Here is a 21,228-nt window from a genome sequence, read left to right as displayed (position 1 = left end):
CAATCAGAAAATTACCTAGAGACCAACTAGACTCCCGTCTTTGCAGTTAGTTAGTTCAAAATTATCACTGCCTGTTGTCTGGATGATACTGAGGCAGATACAAGATGGTGAGAAAGGGGGTCTCTTGGGGACTCGTTTGAGGGGTAGACACCACTGTGATGGATTCTTGGTGTACTTGTTTTGGTAAGGTTTGCTGTAATTAAAGCAAATGAGAGTCCTGAACTCCATGCAGAGGTTTTGAGCATTTGGTAAGATATTTCTGTTTTCTGGAGTGTGGGTTTGTTTTTGTTTTCCTCTTTCTGTAAAGCAGAAACACTGTCTCAATATGCTTCAGTGGTTGCTGAGAATACATTTTACAATGGTTTCTTTTTAGTCCATTATGAAAAGGTATCTTCTTTCTAGCAAACTTGGTGTTCCTTAAGTTTTCCATCTGAGCTTCTTCAGGTTGGGTAGGCTGTGCGGTCTCTCTGGTTCTCAGTTTCTTGATGTGAACAGCTGGAATGAGAGCACTTCACCGTGCTAGGATTAACTATGAAAGCAGATGCAGAGGCTTAGCACAGTGTGTACAACCACACTTAAGTCACTGCTCACTGGGCGTGTTGAATTTCATCACCCCTGGCTCACAGCTGTGATACCTTTTTGTATTACTGTTAGCTTTAAATACATCAATACATTAAATACAAGTAATATAAAATTGTAAATTGATCTGTTTTGAGATCCTGGGCTATGTTCTCTGCCTCTCCCAGTCAATCAAAAGCTGGACATTCCAGCTTTGAAAAGGCAGGCATCATGTGCTGTCTTTACTGGTCCTCCTTAGCTAAAGAACAGGGGAGAAGAGGCTGTCATATGCCCGGCACTGTGCTTCGTATGGGTCATGTGCACCTTGTCAGAACAGATGATAAAGGAAATAAAGAGGGGAGGAAGGCACTGCCACAGCAGTAATTCTCAACTGGGAGAGGTGGAGAGGCTTTTATCCTCCCAGGAAATACCTGGCAAAGTCTGGAGACATCTGTGGTTGTCACACGGGAGAGAGCGCTCTACTGGCATGTCAGAAGGTCAGTCACTTAGCTGTGTCCAACTCTGCAACTTCGCAGACTCCCCTTCCACAGAATTCTCCAGGAAGACTACGGAGTGCATTGCCATTCCCTTCTCTAGGGGATCTTCCGGACCCAGGGACCAAACTTGGGTCTCTGGCATCGCAGGCAGATTCTTTACCATCTGAGCCACCAGGGAAGCCCCACTATTGGCATAATAGATGCTAAACATTCTACAAGGCACACAACAACCCCCAAAACAAAAAATTATGTGCCCTATATTTTAATAGTAAAAGGTCAAGAAACCCTGGTCAAGTGACAAATACAATCAAATACTGATTTCCTGAATCATTGAGATTTTCAAGCTATGCACTAAAAGCTTTATAAACATTCAAATCTTTATTAATGATATTAATTACCACAGGAAAATATAACTTCACATTTACAAGCCAAACTCTAATCTCTTAGCACCTTTTTCCTATTGAAACAAGTTTTTACTAGAGTATTAAAATTTTTGGTAACCTAAAGTTCTCAGAAATATATTTTTACACAACAAAACAGTGTATCTGCCCTGAGTTGTTTGCGTAAGACAATAAAGCTTAGGAAGAAAATTTCTATACCAACGCAAGGGTGATACTTACACTGACACATAGCCGAGCTCTCTTTATACTTTATGGGATAGACAATATCATAATGATTTCCATTTGAAAAACACAGTAATACCTGAAAGGGAAAAACAGAATACACCTTTCAGCCCTTCACATACAACACTTACACAGCTACTTCCATCTCTAATATCTCTGAGTTACTAGTAAACAAATTTCCAGGTAGAATGTTTTAGAAGTAACCTAAAGCTGTAATGTGGTCATGGTACATCCGTATGTTGAAATGTTACAAAGCCAAGGAATCAGAAATTCCTAATGACTTGGGGAAACGCTTACTGCATCACAAAAATCACACACAATCTGTAAGAACAAATGATTTCAACTATTGCAAGAGAAGGGTTAGAAGACTGTAAGAAAATATTCTAAAACTTTAATGATGCTTACCTCTAAGAAGCAGAATCAAAAGTACATTTTTTTTCTGCTTTACAGCTTTATGTACCTTCTAAATAATCGATCACTTACGCAAAGAGCAACACACATTGACTTTGCTTAGACTACGTTATGTTCCAAAAATTACACTGTAAAGGCCAGATCCAGAGCCAGGCACCTTGGACACCCACGAGTCCTTACAAAGGCGTATTTACCTCGGCTCCCTGCCCCCTGCCACCATAAACATGGTGACGAGACACTTCAACTTGGGCTGGATAACCCAATGCAGATCATGAAAACAAAATTCTCTAGTAATGAATCATGGTGTTCCCCCCGCCACCCCTTTCTAGGCTTCACATCATTTTTCAGTTGTTTCTGCTTTGTGACTAGGTAACAACACTGTAGCCAGTGAACTATCCCTGTAATGGGAAATATATCACAGTTAAGTGTTTCTGGATGCAGTAGAACCTATTTTCACAAGTTATTTTTCTATCTAATGTATATACTGATGTAAAACAGTACAGTCTAGTTAATCACATACACTGGCATCTCAATTATTTTTCTCTAATAAAATGTCACAACAGAGTTCAACATTTGTACGGAAAAACAAATACAAAATAACAAAACTTGTGAATGATTAATAATAACTTAAAAAAAAAAAGTCACTTAAAAATTATAGCTCAGGCAGTCAAGATGGCAAGTGAGTGGTTCCTTTACTTAAATCCTTTAGAAAAACTTGGAACAATTCTTACCTTTTCAGGAAAATTATTTTCAGTTACTTGTGAAGGAGAAACATTTGGTTTCTGGTAAATTATAAAATCTTTCCTGAAAAAAACATTTAGAAATTATTTCTGATGAAATACACTTCATAAATTGAGATTCAGTCATTCATTCATTCACTCACTCAAGAGTCAAGTGCACCAAGCAACATTCTAGGCACCTAGAAACAGCAGTAAACAAAAGGCAGTAATGGGTAACCAAGCTGCAACATACTTAAGCAAAAAGTATCCTTTTAAACAAGTAAAATTTTAAATATAATTTTATATATAACTTCAGATATAATTCTAAAAGTAGACCTCAAAACCACAGAAAGCGTGGAGATGAAATTTATAAAGACATTTTGAAAAGAAAAAATACAGCATTCACCTGATCTGCTAACAGACAAAAAGCTGTAAAACTGACAATACGGTGCTCTGCCTTTGCCATTCAATTTGCTTTGCCATTCAGTGCTACCAGCCTTGAGAAAGCAGGAAACCATTTCTCTAGAAGGTCTGTTAAGTGATTCTGCTATTTAACAACTCCATTACAATGGAACATGTTAATTTCCCACTGGCTTTATTTTTGTTTACCTATGTGATTACAGGGCTTACCTGTACATAAGAGAAAGGGCACTTATTTCCACTTGTCCAACCCATTCCTGTATTGAAGAAAAAACATTGGCCCATAAGTGTCTACTTTTTATAGCACCTTAATACACATCTTTATATGATACACCTAATTAGCTAGAGGAGCTCATTCATATTTTTTTAATTTATTTAATTTCAGGATAATTGCTTTACAATATTGTGTTGCTTTCTGCCGTGTGTCAACATGACTCAATCACAGGTGTATTTATGTCCCCTCCCTCTTGAAACTCCCTCCCACCTCACACCTCAGCCCACCCTTCTAAGTTGTCACAGAGCACCAGTGTGAGCTCCCGGCATCACACAGCAAATTCCCACTGGCTATCTATTTTACATACAGTAATAAATATATCCTTCCAGTCTACTCTCAACTCTCCCCACCCCTCCTTTCCCCACTGTGTCCACAAATCTTGCGTCTGTCTGCATCTCCACTGCTGCCCTGCAAACAGGTTCACCTGTACCATTTTTCTGGACTGCACATATATGTGTTCATATATGCTGTTTGTTTCTCTCTAACTTACTTGGCTCTAGGTTCATCCTGGAACTGACTCAAATGCATTCTCTTTAATGGCCCGAAGAGCTCATTAGTAGTAGTACTGAGAATACTATAAAAATATTTTCAAAAAAAGGGCTATAATATACACTAAAAAGCAGCCCAAGTCTTGGTAACAAATATCCTTAGTAACAGGGCTGGAGTGAGAATTCCTATTGATGTGACAGGACAACAGAGTAGTGTCTCTAAGTTGAGAACCTGCAGAAGGCAAAGACTGCAGCTGAGCACTCAGGACAGAGCCCAGCACAGAGTGTGTGCCCAGGAGACAGGACACTGCCCAGAAGCAGAGCTCAAGGGTCAGAAAGGGTGAAAAAGGGCAGGTCTGCTCTCTCCAGAATAATCGAAGGCACAAAGAAAGCAGTGTGCCAGGAATCATTTTAACGTGTGGCAGGAGCTTTAGTACTAAAGGAGTCACTTTAAGTCCTTAAGCTTTTCAGAAGGAAATGGCCAGCATATATCAAAAAGTTAAATACTCTTTAATTTAACCTAGCAATTCAACTTCTATAAAACTATCCTAAAGAAATATTTCATATGTCCACAAAAATGTATATAAACAAAGGTGGCCACTACAGATATCTGTAATAATTAAAAAAAAATTTTTTTAAGATAGCCCCAAGATTCCACTAATAGATAAGGAAGAATTAAATAATTTATCATTCACCCAAACTATGTATGGAAATACCATGCAATCACCAAAAAGAATGAGCTATATTCCTATGAAATGACCTCAAAAGATCACTCCAGGCTATTAAGTGGAAAAAGTAAGTCAGTAAAATAATCCTATTGTGTACAACAAAATAAATATATATAGACACATACACACAGAAAGAGAACTAGAGACAGTGGAGACAGGAATTTAAAGATGACTGGAAAAGTAAGGATTTTCACTCTTCATTCTGTAGTAAATCTTTGACCATGAGAACGTATTCCTAAACCACCTGTGAAATTAGTAAAGACTTAATATCAAGAGTTACTAAAAATAAGAACTATAGTAAGTGAACGCTGGCACTTTCACCTTCAAAGAAGAGAGATTTGAGATAAGAAAAGGATTTGGGATGATGGTTTGAAATCCTCTCAGAAGAGGATCATCTTTCCCCACAGACTTTGCACTTCAATAAATCTTTAAAGTTGGCTTTGTTTTTCAAAATGAAATAGGTGCCATACATTACAACAGATTTATTAAAATAGCCTCTGCCTAACAATCACAGCCTCTCATAAACTCCACAAGCAATACCTTCTGGTACAGAGGAGATCCTTCCCTGAAACCATCTGCTGAGATCATAAACCCAAGCTGTTCCATTCTGTGCGGAATGCATTGCATCACTTCTGGTGTCAACAAGACACTACATCTCAAATAAGGCACAATTTTGTAACTACTTAATCTTCAGAATAAATTCTGTTGTAGTCTGGTTAAGTAGACAATGGCCATTATAGCTTGCCTTCTCTAACAATTTTGAATTTTTTTTTAAATTTATGTTCTGTCTTCTACCTAAACGCTATAATTTTACTTACACAACACTCTATGGTTAGTCTACTTTGTCATTGTGGGTAAGAGCACAGCATTTCTACAAAATCTATTTTTAATGTTGTAAAGAACCATACTGTATCAAAAACACTAATTAAATGTTCTTAGATAGTCATCAAAAGCAAACTTTTGTTCCTCAAAAGACACTATTAAGAACACTAAAGACAAGATACAAATAGGAAGAAAGTACTGGAAAATATATATCCAGTACAGAATTTATTATACTCGGTATAAAATACTCTTATAATTCAACAAAAACAAAATAATAAAGGACAGAATCTATGAGCAAGACATTTCACCAACAAAGACATACGGATGGCAAATAAGCACATGAAAAGTTTCTCAACATTACTAGAGAAATGCAAGTTAAGATCACGAGATACCACCACACAGCCACTAACTGCGTAGCCACAGCTCAATTTTAAAAGGCTGACGATACTGAGTGTTGATGAAGATGCAGAGCAGCTGGAATTCTCACTTATTGCTAATGACAAAGCAAAGCGGCACAGCCACTTTGGAAAACAGATTAGCAATTTCTCATTAAGTTAAACATGCATTTACCATATGACCCAGGGATTCCACTCTCAATAATATTAACAATATTAATTAAGAGAAAAGAAAACATATGCCCATAGAAAGACTTGCAACCAAATAGTCTTAGCAGCTTTAATAACAGCAGCAAACTGGGAAGAAATCATGTATCCATCAACTTGTAAATTGCTAAAACAAGTTGCAGTACATCCATCCAATGAATGGCCACTCAGCAATAAAAATGAACTATCACACAAAGTACAACACAGATGAATCTCAAAATGCGTCCATTACGTCAGTCAAAGAAGCCAGACACCTAAGACTACAAACTATACCATTCTATTTGTTCGAGGCTCGAAAAGGCAAAACTTCGCACATGGGTGGGTGGAAGGGGTCTCTACTCCAAAAGGTATGAGAGACTTCTGGAGTGACGGAACCGCCCTGTGCGGTGTCTGTGGTGGAGATCACGTAGCTGTATGCATCTGTCAGAGTTCATCAAATCATAAACTTAAAACACCTATTACATGTCCATTTTACCTCTGTAAAGCTGACAAAAATATATTCTTTTTGAGGCATTTTTCAAAATGCTCCATTGATACTTTTAAGAAAAAAGGAGGAAGTTCTCTTTCTCTGAGAACTGGGTGAGGCAATGGAGCTTATCAGTTGACTACGTTTCTCTTTTCCTTTCATACATTCCATGTATCGGGGAGAAAGAGAAACGGACAGAAATATTTATCACTAATAAGAACAAACACTTGTTCTGTTTGGAAGATACCTGCAACATCTGGAGAAGGCCTGCCCAGCGTGGGGAGGGGGGTGTCCTGGGAGTAACACACCTGGCCGGCTAGCACCCTGGGAAGGAGACAGCTGTTCCCAGGCGCTCAACACGCAGCACCTGCCACCCCCTCCCCTGCAGGGCCCCGAATCAGTCTCCAGTCCCCTTCCACCGCCTCACTCCCCTCCCTGTCCCCTTCTCTCTGGGATGTCTCTTCTACCCTTTCTCAGCCCAAGAGCCAGAACTGCTCACAAAGATCACCGTAAAATGATATTGTGGGCTTTTTTCTGACTAAAAATTAATAAATGTTCTTTGTCCTTCCCTTCATCTTCTACAAAGGAAATAAAAATCACCAGGTACAGCCGGCGAGAACTGTTAACATTCCAGTGTTTAATCTTTTCTATCTGTGACACAGGCTTCCCAGGTGGCAGAGTGGTAAAGAATCCACCTGCCAATGCAGGAGACTCAGGTTCAATCCCTGGGTCAAGAAGATCCCCTGGAGAGGAGAATGGCACCCCACTCCAGTGTTCCTGACTGGGAAATCCCATGGACAGAGGAGACTAGCGGGCTTACAGTCCACAGGGTCACACAAAGCCAGATGATGACTGAAGTGACGGAACAGCAGCAACTGCAGCATCATGCCTATACTTCTCAGGACACACGCGCCTTCTCACTGGTACTAGACACCCTTCCCTACTGCAGGGACACGCCTGAGAACAGCACCCAAAGCCCAGTGACTTCTGCATCCCCGGGGCCTGGCCCTTCCTAGCCCACAACAAGCACTCAAATTAGAGTCGGGGAATGGGAGAGACCCCACACAATGATCAAACACCTTACCCCTGTTAGTATACCCTTTCCTCCCTATTTGACTCCTCTTGGCCTCTTCTTTGTTGTCATTTTAAATCTAACAGTGATTATCGCTGGGGATGAGGGAACATTCTACATAGCCTTCTGTTAACATTTGGATTTTTACACAAAGAGCATGAGGAGAAAATAGCAAACAGAAAAATTCTCTTAATTTCCAAGTGACTGAGAAAGTGCTGGCCGGGGGAGTCGGTGGGGGGCGCTGTCCTTCAACCCTCAACAGCCTCTTCCTACGTCTCATGTGACCACGTTAAGGGGAATGGATGCAACCTGTCTCGTCAGCTGCCTAATAAGGAAGCAATCAAACACCGCCCTGTCCACCAAGCCCGACACACACACCAGCACCACACTCTGGAAATCCTCGGCAGTGTCATTTCAGGTCTTTTATACTACATTCGCGGGCCACCACGAAAGAAAGATCAAGATCAAGAAAGCATGACTGTGCCGACTGAGGCAACGCTCACGACAAGGTGCACAGCACCCGCTGTCTTCCAATTACACAGGCACCTAAAGCAGGAACTCCTCCATACACTGTAATGCTAATCTCACACTGTAATGAATTTGGAATACATTATTTAATATATTTTAAAAAAAACAGAAATATATTACAAGATTACTACATACCTGTGGATTTTCCAAACGTTTTAAATATTCTTCAAATGACCCTTCTATAAACTGCAAAAAGGGAAAAAGGCCTATTAGAAATCCACCAAAAGTTAATTTCTTCACTGTGAATTACTGAATTTTTACAAAAACCTTGGCTACAATAGTAATATATATATACACACACACACACAGAAAAAAATCTAAATATGAAAATATGTACAAAATATTAAGAAATCATAAAGATACAGCGGAATTTAAAGGAGGAAACACTGCCGGGAACCACTTCCTGGACAGGGTCTGGAGGGTGGGCGGCACCCTGGGAGGCGGCGGCAGTGGGGAGGAATCGCCTGCACAGCAAGAGCGGGCCGCGCTGTGGGGTGAGCACTCCTGCCTGTGCCAGAGCAGAGGCAGGCCCCTCAGACGGAGGGAGGGGGGTGCAAGGTCACGCCCGTGACATCAACAGAGAACTTACATGATCACAGCAGCACTCAAAGACTAACTGGGCAATAGCCAATGCTTAGAAGAGAGCTAAAGACAGATGCAGGAGCTAAGAGATATTAGTTTCCTAACAGATGTGAATAATCATTGTCTCTTAGATCAATTATACTAAAAACAAAGATAAGAACTAATAATGCTAAAGATACTTTGAGGAATCAACAATATTTTTCTAATCCAGCTTGTCTCATTGTTATTTTAACAAAAACACACAAAAAAAATCTGATTTGATTCAAGCTATATGATTACATTTTTTGCTTTTCTCATAGCAGTTGCACTAATTTAATTGAGAAAGCTCTAAAAGACATTCATCTGAAACACCAATTTCAGTTTTATTTCAATTAAAGTCTTGGTTAATTTAGCAAAGTGATATACTTAAAAACATTAAAATATACTGCTTGGTCTATAAAAATCTTTTAAATGCCCTTTTTTTAAGACAGAGATTAATTATTTTATAGATGATATACTCTAATTTCCAAAAGTATCCTAAGTTTAAATACATACTTGCACTAAAACAGCCACATATTTGAAATTTTCCACCAATCAGAGGCTACTGTTCTCTATTAGTTTATTATTTATAGAATTTTAAAAAAATAAAACAACCCCACAGAACCATTTAAAGCTGCAAGAGACTGAAGTAAGCTGTGGTCTGACACAAGCCTGCATCCAACTGATTCTTCTTAATAATCAGAAAGTACTTACCTAGGCCCTGACTAAACATTTTCAACAAAAAGGCACACCCCTCGACCCTAGACAGTCTTTTCCACTTCTGGTCAATAGAAACTGGTAGAGGCATTCACTGTAAAGAAAGTGAAACTTTCCCCCTCAGAACTTTCCCGCTCTGATCATACCGCCTAAGACTGTAAGAGCTGAATAAATATATGCAAAGCACTCAATGCCTGCTGACACAAATGCTGGCCATTTCCACTACTGTCAACAGAGCTTTCCCCTCTGGAGCCAATGTTAACTAGTTCACTTGTAGTTTCTTCAAATAGTTGAAGACCACCTCTCTACCCTATTCGTCTCCACCGTATCTATCAATACTGTCTTACCTAGCCTCCACATCACCAGCCTTTTAAAATAAGACAAGTTTTCAAATCTTCTGATCAAGCAGGTAACTCTCCTTCCTGGAATATATTACCGTTCATCTTACAATACGGCATCCAGAAAAATGTCACCAGTAATAAAATTTTGCTTACAAATAGGAATTCCAACCCAAGAGCACCTTTAAACACTATTTATCTATTAAGTCTTAGAATTGAGTTACGTGCCAAGTGTCAATGTTCTTTTGGCAGTCAACGGGGAGAAAATACCACTAAAGATTGTCAGATGATAATTCTACGTCATAAAATCAATAACCAGTAAATCTTACAAGGCTTTCAATGTAAAGTGAAAATAGGTCACCGTGGCATCTATTTAAAACACAGCCTACTACATACTACTAAGAAAATCACAGTCAGTTGATAAGATATTCTGTTAAGTACTAATTAACTATACTACATTCTATTAACTACTAATCATTATTTATGTAATTACAATGTTCTGATATGTGGTTCATAATGATGAACCCTGTAAATTAAAAATCTATAAATACCTCCTGATAAAATCAGACGCTCAACATTAGCTATGCTCAGTATATTTCTTATACTCCAAGGTCTGCAATTTTTTACAGTTCACAGGGGATCACCAATCATGGAAACCTGTTAGCCTCCCTGATCATGTCAGACAAGGCTCACTAGTAATACGCTCAGGTCCCGCCCAAGTCACCCTTCCAGCCTCCACAGCTCTGTGATCCATCTGTCACAGAAGCTTTCTAAATGTCTGAATAAATGAACACCACACGATGGCCTTTAAAAAAAAAAGAATCACAGCTGACTATGGATTTGAATTTGAATTCAAAAAAGCAATTCGTTTTTATAAGGTTTATCTTCATAACCTACAATCAGATCCAACCTGTGAAATTCCCACTAGACCACTAGAACGGCTATCATGTACCTATAAGTCAAGGCACCATTACACGTTTAAAATTATAAATCACCTCTTCAAATTTCTCCCGGTTCTCCCGAAGGTAATGAATGCAGGCCATCCTGACTTCAACGTGGCGAGACTGGGAGTGCAGCACCTGTGGAGCAAAGAGCAGCACGTTCTCAAGCCCTCCGTTAGAAGACGCTATGAAGCTATGACCCAGCACCTTCCTTCACACCCAACGTGACCTCACCACCAACACGTCAGTCTCCATTTCCCTTTCTGTCATTTCTAACTCTGCATTCACTCTCACCTCTTCCACTAACCTGAGAGCTGACATACCACATACCAACTACAGTACTTCTTAAGCCAGAGGTCACTCGATGGAGAGCTTGTTACCATTTCTCCTTTAGGTCACTGAGACCATGCCTTTGGGGAAATTTTTGTAAACTTACACTTTCCTCTCCTGGCCACCCCTCTACTATTACTTTGCTCGTCACAAAGCAGAGCTGACAGAATCCCCGCTACACAGTGCTCCGCTTCATCCTCGGCTTGTTGGAAAAGAGAATGAAGAGGTGACTTCAACAAAAAAATAAGTCTTTGAGGCTTTCTGCCCGTAATAGGGAAATTACTTTTTCCCAGTAACTTTGAATTACTTGCCTTATGTATAAATGTAAGTCCACCGTGGTTTGAGAAAAATTAAGGCACTCATTCTTAAATCCTCACCCGTCAGGCTTACACGATTCTGGAAAGAACATCCAGGGAGCAGCACAGAGGAGGCAATCGTGTTTCTGTGTGTTATCATCTCAATGGCTTTTAAACGCACTCTTCTGCCCCAAATCTTAAAAGCACCAACGGAAATAAGCCATACTACGAAGATGAACCACACCCTCTCACTTTGCAGCCTCTGTTGTCTTCTGTTAAACAACTAGTTCAACCAAAGAATAACTTACTGGCATTTTGCCTCTTAATAAAAGTCTAAAGCTTTGGTTTGAAACCCTTTAAGTTAGTGAGTGAGTGAGTGAAGTCTCTCAGTCGTGTCCGACTCTCTGCGACCCCACAGACTGTAGCCTACCAGGCTCCTCTGTCCATGGGATTTTCCAGGCAATAGTCCTGGAGTGGATTGCCATTTCCTTCTCCAGGGGATCTTCCCAACCCAGGGATCGAACCCGGGTCTCCTGCATTGTAGACAGACACTTTACCATCTGAGCCCCCAGGGAAGTCTTTGGCCAGTCTCTAATACTTTTCCATGCTAAAAAAAGGAGATTAAGATTGTTTTCTACTACTAGGTGTCCCAAACGAAGGTGTTCCTGCTACCCTACAAGGTCAAAGTAGGAGGGGAAAAAAACTGACATTTAAAATAACATCTCAAAACTACTATCCAGGGCTCTTGAGAATTTCTATTATTATAAAGTAGCTTTAAGAGTTACAGTTTCAACTGAGTGAGTGTCCCTTATGTTCACGGTGAGCACAGAATTCAGGAAAAGGGAAGCTCCGGTTGCACCTGTTACAGGTCTCTCTGGATAACAGCCAAGGCTCATTTATATCCACGGAACCAAGAGGCGCAACTGCCTGGAGAGCTAGCAGGTCCCTTTACATTCAATTCAGATACTCAGACAATGCACTAACTTAGGTTAGCAGTGCATTGGTTTTCAGCATACTAGCTGGCTTTCAGCTTAACAAGTATGCGAACACTGATGTCTTTAGGAACTACAAAAAAGCATCCATCCTTATATACTCTAAGCCTCCAGTACTGGAAGGACTATCCACCCAAATGCAAAAATCACCACCACACAATTTTTTTGCCCATTCAACAAATGATATTTAGTAACATTTCCTTCACAGAAGCTACGCTAGATGCTATTATTAATCAACATATTAGTCTGAGTAAACCAGTGTCATCCAATAGGGCATTTCTGCCATTTGCAGAGTGAAGCTAGTCTTATAGCCATTTACCTAGCAACAGGTGGCAGACATTAGTGAATAAAGCTTATGACTTCACATCAAACACAATGACAGGCATGTTTTTTCTCTTTTAACAAACATTTCATTAGCACATGAAATCTGAACCCGTTACTCAGAAGCAAAATTCTCAGTGCGAGGTGCCCAGGGTGCTGGGGCTTTATAGAGCAAAGCAATGTCAAGAGAAAGGAGGCTAAATCACAACTGTTGAAAAGCAAGTTCAAGGGCACTCAGGAAGAGTTCAAATGGTATGACAAATATCTTTGGAAATTATTATATACATGAAAATAACCTAGAAATAGGAGGCTTTCCAATCTTAGGGCAGACAGAGATAATAAACACAGAGAAAGGCTGAGACACTCTGCTTCACCAAGCCTTCTAAGAGGGCCCTATTTTTAGCTCCAGGGCCACTGAGCTGATTCAGGTCAGGCCTCCTGCAGGCCCTAGGCCAGAAGCGTAAAAAGGGAAGGGGTTATTTAAATCAGGTAATTTGGAGGGGAAGACTCTGGCTAAATCAAGTCTTTCTCCCTACATTTCTCCCGCCAAAGGCTGCCATTTAGATCACTTACTGCGACTCCCTGGTAGAAATGGTAGTTATTCTAATATTACTGGAGAAATTGTTGGCAAAAAGTAAATCCTTTGTGCACACCGTTAAAGAGTAGCCTGAGGATGCCGTTACTTCCCTCCGCACCACCAACACACACGCCACCTTTGGCCATGAAGACTACACCTGTGGTCCATACCCACCGAAGAACAGAGTTTGCGCCAAGAGTCACCGTGGCAAACTTTCTCTAAGCTCAGTATACTAAAAGGCAGCCTCCCGAAAGGACATTCCCTCATGCCTAATTTAAATCTCATCACAGTGAGATATAATAAAATGCATGAACTACTGTTAGCAATGAGCTCTTAGTGTAACCAGCTAGCTATTATTGTTCATTTCTACTTAAAAAGAGAGTCTATACAATCAAGTTTGCCAATTATCTATGGTATGTAGTTCTGAAACCAGCCACACCTTTCTGCTTCAATATAAACTATGATGTGGATAATCCAACTCCAAACAAGCACTACACTTCTCGTATTTCTATTTGCTTCCACCTCTTTCCTTACCAAACTCTTGCTAGAGCCAATAATATGTTTCAATAGGGATTGAATTCACTTCCACATCTTCCCTCTGCTTCTGGAGGTGATGAGGAGACTCAGGAGGCTGAGGCGGACAAAGCAGGACAGATGGTGATCCGGAAAACTCACGAATGGGATAGACTGTTTACCTACTAATAGTAAAGACTGGGATCTGTTTGTATGAACATCTCCCAAAGCAACATTAGAACATCTTTAAAAATTCTAAAAATAAGAGAAATCGATTGAACTGGAAAAGACACAGCTCAGTTTGGAGAGCTTTGCGAAGAATGTTTGAATGACAATGCCAGCCACATAATGCAAAGGTTTGGATCAGCTACACCAATTTCTTGTTTCCAAAAAAAAAAAAAGATCTTATGCTGCTGATGTGAAAACTAGGGCCTTTGGAAAATAAGTGGCTGGTCTCTGGACTTTGAAAAAAAACAAGAATAGACTGGTCTATAGATGTTTAGGAAAACATTTACTCACAATAAGAAATTTCAAAAGCTACTTAGCATTAAAAAAGGTGAGAGAAAGACAAACAGAAAAACTCCAAAGGCGGGCAGGAGAGGGAAGGGGTAGATCTTAGGCCAAAGGGAAGCAGACTGGGAACGGTAGGAAATACCCACCAGGTTGGTAATGTGAAACGTATGTCCAACTAATTCAACAGCTATTTTTCAATACAGGATGGATCTGGGTGGCTGCACACCTACCGACTACAGTGTTACATAATAGGGAATAAGCTCTCTTACCAAAAAAATAAATCAGAAACATCCTCCCAAGAACTGTATTACAAAGTGCTTTTAATCAGTAAGGGGGAAGAATTCGGCCAAGGACCTAAAGGACCCCAGATACAGTCTTCCTTCCCACTACCAACTTTAAAACACTTTCTCTAAGTCAATTATTTTTTTTTAGCTCACCTACAGTGCCTTGCAGGGCATTAAAATAAGGTGAAATCTACTCAAAGACAATTCTGTGCAAACATTCTACATTTTCTAAAGTCTGGTTTTCCCAAACTGCACATTTCCCCCACTCCTGACTCAGACGGACATCCGCGGGCTTGGCTTCCCCACGCTCCAAAGTCCAGTAACGGGGGGAAAAAAAAATCATGATCCCACGAGTCGAGTCTGGTGCACCACCTCCTCTAGTCAACATTCTGCGTACTGGTGTGAACGCTGTGCTTGTAAAGCCAAAAGGGGAGGCGAAAAACAGCATTTCGCCAAGTTCCCACCCCTCCAGCAAGGGTGCAGACTCTCCGGCAGGCCTCACGGGCTAGCTTCAACTCATTACCTCTTCGCCAGGAAGGACGACACCCAGATCATTTACAGGTTTTTAAGTTTCGATTCGGAGCTCCCAGTCCCAGGGCAGCGTCCGGTTCCGGGGCGACAATGGGCCGCTGTGACGCCTGCGGGGCCACGCGCAGCCCGGGTTGGGGGGGGAAGAGGGACAGCCCGCCCGCCGCTTCCCACCCGGGCCCCCGCCGATCGTCCCCTCCGGCCCCCGCCCCGTTACCTGCTCCGCCACGGCTCGGAACAAGCACGACCCGTCCTTGGCGACCAGTTTCCGATACAAGCCCAAGGTCCGCAGATAGGCGTCCATGGGCGTCGCGTCCTCGCGGGGCGCCGCGCCGCCCCGGTCGCCGCCGTCGGGGGTGCCGACGGCCGCCTCCATGTTGCCGGTCGCGCAGCAGGCCCGGCGCGGAGCGGGCTAGCCCCACATGGCCGCGCCGCCGGCTCCTGGACGCCCCGGCCGGGGGCGGGCAGCGGCTGGGGCTCGGGCTCGGGCTCGGGCTCGCGCTGGGCGGGCGGCGGCAGGCGGCGGCGGCCCGAGGCGGCGGTCCGCGAGCATAGGGAGCCCTGCCTAGTGCATGGCCGGGCGCACGCGGCCGCCTCCCGCGGGGCCACGCGCCCGGGGGAAACGAGGCGGGGAATTCACCAAAACCCGCAAGCGAGCAGTCACTTGACGCGGGCCTCGCCGCCCGGCTCAGCCACTGGGGCCCCGGGGTCCCGCCCCCCACACACACACAAGTTTCCTCGCCAGACCCGGCGGAAGCGAGGAAACCCCCGCAACCCGAACGCGCCGGCCGAGACTCTTGGAGAAAGCGAGGCCTGCGGGCCCCACACCGGGAGCCGAAGAAGCCGAGAGAGAAAGGCGCGGCCTGATCGTCTCCCCACCTCGCAGGAGGGCGCCGGAGGGGCGGGGAGGGGGCGGGGGCGCCCGGCGGGAGGGCAGCACCCTCGCTGCCCAGAATGTGTTTTCGCTTTCGGCCCCGACCGCGGAGAGGACGGCGGGAGGTGTAGTTTGGGCAGCGGCAGGAAGTCGGCCTGCGGCGGGCGGGGACGCGCGGCCGGCCTACGCGGTGGGGGGAGGCGCCCGGGAGGCGCGCGGACTACAAGTCCCTACAGCGCGGCCGCCGCCGCCGCCACCCGGAGCCGGCTTCACGCTTCCCGGGCACCGCGCGTCCTCCAGCAGGCCGAGGGTCTCCGCCTGCAGACGCGCGGAGACCTGCGCGCGCCGCCCCGCCCGGCCGGCCGCCCGCCTTCTGCGCCGCGGGCCTGCGGGATGTGCGCGCGCCCTGCATGCGTGGAGTTGCCAGGGACACGGAGGCCGCTGGGTCGGCCCTTTGTGTATTTCCAAACAGAGGGCGCACCTGTCTGCTCCCCTCCCCCACCCCCCCACCCCCTCCCCGGCCTCTTCCCCTGACGTTTCCATGGAGGTGGCTTTAACGGCTTAAGCAGAAAATAGACCTAATTGGCGAAGGCTCCTGGAACTCGCATCGTGCGGGGCGATACAGGCTGTCCATAAATCAGCCGTGGACTGCTGATTCCTATTCAAGACTAGAAGTACAGCTCTGGCGGTATATAGCAAGATGATGTCTTTGCCACAGACATTTTGGTTCACCCTGCCACTATAGCTGCCCACCCCAGCACAAAGGGGTGTCACTAGTCGGAAAAACTTAAGATTTTTTTTTTTTTCCCTTTTTAAAAAACCATCTTGTAATTGTTTGATAGCGTGCTGGACGTGCCCTGGGTTCCAGCGGTGTTTGCTGGAGGATTCCTGTTCAACTTCCCACCCTGCGAAGTTGAATGACATTGTATGCCTTTACAACCTAGAATTTATCCAGCTTGTTTTTGTGACACCAGAATTTTATTTTTATTCAAGTACAACAGCATCTGGTATCCCAGTCTTTTAAATACACGGTTAATCATAAAATCTACTCTTGAAGCCATGGTGCAGCAGGGTGGGGCTGGGGAGACTGACGAGTTAGTTACTGTAGATTTAGACATGTGGTCAAACAGACTCTTTGGAATAGGGGGGCAAGGCAGGCCAGATGGTGAGAGTCCAGTGCAAATTACTGAAAATTCTATTTGAGAAATCTGTTTTCAGTACTTGGTGCAAACAATGACTCGTGTGTTCACTCTCCTTGGAACGTTTAGATTTGATTTCTTAAGGTTTAAAGATTCAAATATCCAATGGTGCTGTTTTTAGAGAAAGCAAAAAAAGGATTCTGACCTAAATGAATTTTCTTGTCCCACTATTGAATTTTGTACATTTTGTAGAGAAATACACTTCAGAATCCCTTTTAGAAAAATCTAGTTTCAAATCAAACCTGTTGCTTTTCCTTCTTCAAAAATATATAATTTAAAATATATGATTGCACTCATTCCACTCAAAAAGAACTGCCCAGTTTTGCCACTACTTACAATATGGCATTTTCTTTTTATAAATATGACTTGCCTTTTAAACCCACAGAGGAATGGAAAGTAAAGTAATATCTAAACAATAGCTTAAATATCGAATTCTTAAAATGAGTAGATTCTGTAGTATTAATAAGCAACAGACTTTCATATATGCCAAAAGAAAACCATGCCTTTCCTAACATTTATGTAATTTAGAATTAAGAGTTCTGAAGCTAATCTCCAAATCAATAGGTATTTGGAAAATCTACTGTGTCTAGCATGCTAGACAACTGCATTGCTAATTATCTTGAGAACATATTAGAAACATATTTCCAGGGGCCTCACGTTTGAAAATTTATCAAGCCTTATTTTGTAATTGAAATGTTTATGACTACATTGTTCGTGATTACATTAATTTTTAGAAGTCATTAAAAAGCTTTGCTCACCTTTTATATGTGCAATAATTCCATTTTGAGTGGCTAATACTGTTTCAAGCATATTTTCTATCTTAAGCTTTATCTATATTTTAATCTTATTTGAATGTGCTTACATACATACATTTTTTTAATGGAATATCACTATTTTTTAAAGCCTCCAGATTCCTTTGAAACACTTTGAAGAGGAAACCAAATACATCATTAACACTACCATGTCTTTATTTTCCATTTACAAAAATGTAATTCACTCACAATTGTACAAATAAATGAATACAATCATTTAAATAAGTACTCTAGTTGACACTACAGTTGACTTAGAGTATTTTTTAAACGAATCATTAAATACTAAGAAAACAGAGGCTCTAATCAGAATTCATCACCATTCTATGTAATCTTATAAAAATGTGGTTTGTTATCAGAGTACTAGAAGAATAACACATTTCCAGTCATCTCTACACTTGATGTCCTGACAAAATTACTTATTATCCTCATTCCTGCTAAATGAGTGCAGATCAGCCTCACTCTAAACTGCCTGCTTCTGCTTCCAAAATTAGAAGTAAAACACCTGTTGTATCTGACCAGGGGCCTGTTTAAGGAAATCCTTTAGGTATTTTGAGACCTGATCCAAGACAGACCCTCTGTATGCCAAATCCCCAAATATAGCTCCCTGTTTAGACAACATTAAAGGATCCTGTGACTTTAAACTGAACCAATGCTTATAGAAATTCACTTGCTAACCTTAACCTCTGAAAGTTTTCCAAAAACTACATCTGACTGACCATGTTCGCTCTGAGGAAGCCGTTTCTGATCAGCAAAAGTGAAGAGCAGACATTTTAATCAAATATAATCTGAAGGATTCAACGCTCCTGAGAAGTTAACGAAATTAGTCATCCCAGGCAAATGTGTCAACTGTTTTTCTTGTACACAGTTAAATACCTCAAGTCTGCTTGCTCTGACAAACTTTGGAGCTAATAATCATTTTTGTTTTAAAAATGATAGATTTTGTGCAGCTTTTTTTCCAATAAAAAGTTAGGTGTTATGGTGGTGGTGTTTGGTCACTCAGTTGTGTCCAATTCTGTGACCCCATAGACTATAGCCCACCAGGCTCCTTTGTCCATGGTATTTCCCAGGTAAGAATGCTTCAGTGGGTTGACGTTTCCTTCTCCAAGTAGGCATTCTCCAGTATTCATTTACCGTAGGCATTCTCAAAGATGGCCCCCAGTGATCCCTGCCTCCTGTATTCACTCTCCTGTGTAGTTGCCTCCACTTTATAGCAGGATTGGTCTCTGTGATCAATAGAATAGAGCAAATTGTACAAATTTAATATATTGCTGCTGAGATCAGGTTATAAGAGATGTTTTTGGTTGTTCTCTTATATTTCCTCTTTTGTGGGTGACTCACTCTAGCGAAAGCTGGTTGCTATGGGGAAAACTTAGACGTCTCCTGGTGGGGAAATGGAGCCTCAGCCAACAGCCACATAAGTCAGCTTTGAAGTGAGTCCTGCAACCAAATCAAGCTTTCAGATTACTGCAACTCCATGAGAAACCCCTCATCCAGCCAAGGTCTGAGATTATTTTTTTCTTTGAATTCAACCCCCGCGCCCCCCCCCCAACCCCTACCAAGGATGCAACCCAAGCCCTGCCAGTGAAAGGCACAGAGCCCTAACCACTGGGCCACCGGGGAATTCCCCAGGGCTAAGCTGCTTAATTCTAAGATTCTTGATCTCACAAGCTACGTGAGTTGATGCTTTTTTCTTGTGTTAAGCTCCTAAACGTTGGAATAAGGTTCCAAAAGTAAATAAGACAAACATAACACTCCACTGTTTCTCTTTCCTAGGTGTGTATGTCACTTCAGTTGTGACCCCATGGACTGTAGCTCGCCGGGCTCCTCTGTTCATTGGACTTCCCAGCAAGAATCCTGGAATGGGTTGCCATTCCCTTCTCCAGGAGATCTTCCCAACCCAGGGGTCAAACACATTGCAGGTAGATTCTTTACCCACTGAGCCACCTTGGGAAGCCCCTTTACTAGGTAGACATAGAATATATGTCAATAATTCATGAAAATAATCACTAATTTAATATCTTTTGTGCTAAGCAAAGTTGCCAGTAAACAGATTTTTTTTTCCTAATTCATAAAATCCTTTACAAAATTACAAAATCCTAAGAACGTCTGAGCTTTATTGCCACATAACATTTTGGTTTGTTTTCTATAAAAAATCAAGTAATTAAATCCTACAAAAAACCTGTTTTCAAAGAAAGAACTATTTCTCTCAGACTCTATATGCTAGACTACTAACTGTCCTCCAGTTTATACTTTATTGCTCCTGAATATTACCTGCATGGTCATGCACATATTTCCTATCTTGGAATTAAATGTGACCATGTCACTAATGTAGGCCAGTGAGATGCGAACAGAATAGATGAGTTTAACATTCAGTCTATTTGTGTTAGTTGCTCAGTCATGTCTGAGCATGTTTGTGACCCCATGTATTTGTAGCCCGCCAGGCTCCTCTGTCCATGGGATTCTCTAGACAAGAATACCAGAGTGGGTAGCCATTCGCTTCTCCGGGGTTATCTTCCTGACCCAGGGACTGAACTCTGGTCTTCTGCATTGCAGGCAGATTCTTTACCATCTGAGCCACCAGCGAAGCCCTTAACTTCTAGTTCATTTCCTTAAAGATGAAGCCTCCTGCCCTCGACAGTCTTTCCTGCTTTCCTTCTGCTCATTTGAAAACATGGTTGAAACAAAGCCAATACTAACTACAAAGACAATACTCTTAAGAGAACAGATGAAGAAGTTGAAAGAAAACAGAGTCCCTCAATGCTTCAAGGCCGGAAGGCGTGGACTGTTTTATGAGAGAAAAATAAACTTACTTAACCAAGCATTTTTTGTTGTTGTTCTTGTTACAACTACTTAGTCTATGTATCCTGGCATATTTTTCTTTCAATATTAAATAATGGTGAGTGAAAGTTGCTTAGTCGTGTCCAACTCTTTGTGACCCCATGGACTATACAGTTCATGGAATTCTCCAGGCCAGAATACGGGAGTGGGTAGCCTTTTCTTCTCCAGGGGATCTTCCCAACCCAGGGATCAAACCCAGGTTTCCCATATTGCAGGCGATTCTTTACCAGCTGAACCACCAGGGAAGCCCAAGAATACTGGAGTGGGTAGCCTATCCCTTCTCCAGTGAATCTTCCTGACCCAGGAATTGAACCCAAGGTCTCCTGCATTGCAGGCAGATTCTTTAC

The 21,228-nt window shown here is 42.3% G+C and overlaps 1 protein-coding gene and 1 long non-coding RNA gene across 10 annotated transcripts in view; one reads left to right on the top strand and one right to left on the bottom strand.

Annotated features, from left to right (window-relative positions):
* OTUD4 (OTU deubiquitinase 4) overlaps nt 1–16,042 on the bottom strand; it is a 42,918-nt gene extending 26,876 nt beyond the window's left edge. Inside the window, exons 1-6 of one of the 8 annotated variants that reach the window (XM_086346535.1) lie at nt 15,376–16,042; nt 10,859–10,942; nt 8,344–8,394; nt 3,439–3,485; nt 2,821–2,893; nt 1,676–1,757 (exon numbers count right to left, since the gene is read on the bottom strand). In XM_086346535.1, the coding sequence (XP_086202661.1) occupies nt 1,676–1,757; nt 2,821–2,893; nt 3,439–3,485; nt 8,344–8,394; nt 10,859–10,942; nt 15,376–15,534 (496 nt within the window). In that variant the 5' untranslated portion in view covers nt 15,535–16,042. Of the gene's footprint in view, nt 1–1,675; nt 1,758–2,820; nt 2,894–3,438; nt 3,486–3,992; nt 4,310–5,258; nt 5,462–6,855; nt 6,880–8,343; nt 8,395–9,522; nt 9,547–10,858; nt 10,943–13,316; nt 13,344–13,854; nt 13,947–15,153; nt 15,269–15,375 lie in introns of those variants that run through there. The other 7 variants (XM_086346536.1, XM_086346537.1, XM_086346538.1 and 4 more) reach the window with 7 other exon arrangements.
* On the top strand, nt 15,110–20,864 carry LOC147355035 (uncharacterized). 2 transcript variants are annotated; one of them, XR_015144171.1, is made up of 4 exons: nt 15,110–15,191; nt 19,387–19,542; nt 19,817–19,962; nt 20,597–20,864. It is a non-coding gene; the product is annotated as an uncharacterized LOC147355035 (long non-coding RNA). The 2 variants fall into 2 exon arrangements; XR_015144172.1 differs by having other exon boundaries at nt 15,110–15,442.
* The last annotated feature ends 364 nt before the right edge of the window (nt 20,865–21,228 follow it).

This window comes from Bos grunniens, chromosome 17, assembly GCF_055505025.1.
Source record: "Bos grunniens cultivar Pamir isolate PY7600 chromosome 17, Bosgru_T2T1.0, whole genome shotgun sequence".
NCBI classification, from domain to species: domain Eukaryota; kingdom Metazoa; phylum Chordata; class Mammalia; order Artiodactyla; family Bovidae; genus Bos; species Bos grunniens.
Note: the sequence above shows the minus strand (reverse complement) of the source record. Positions and strands in the feature narration are given on the sequence as shown.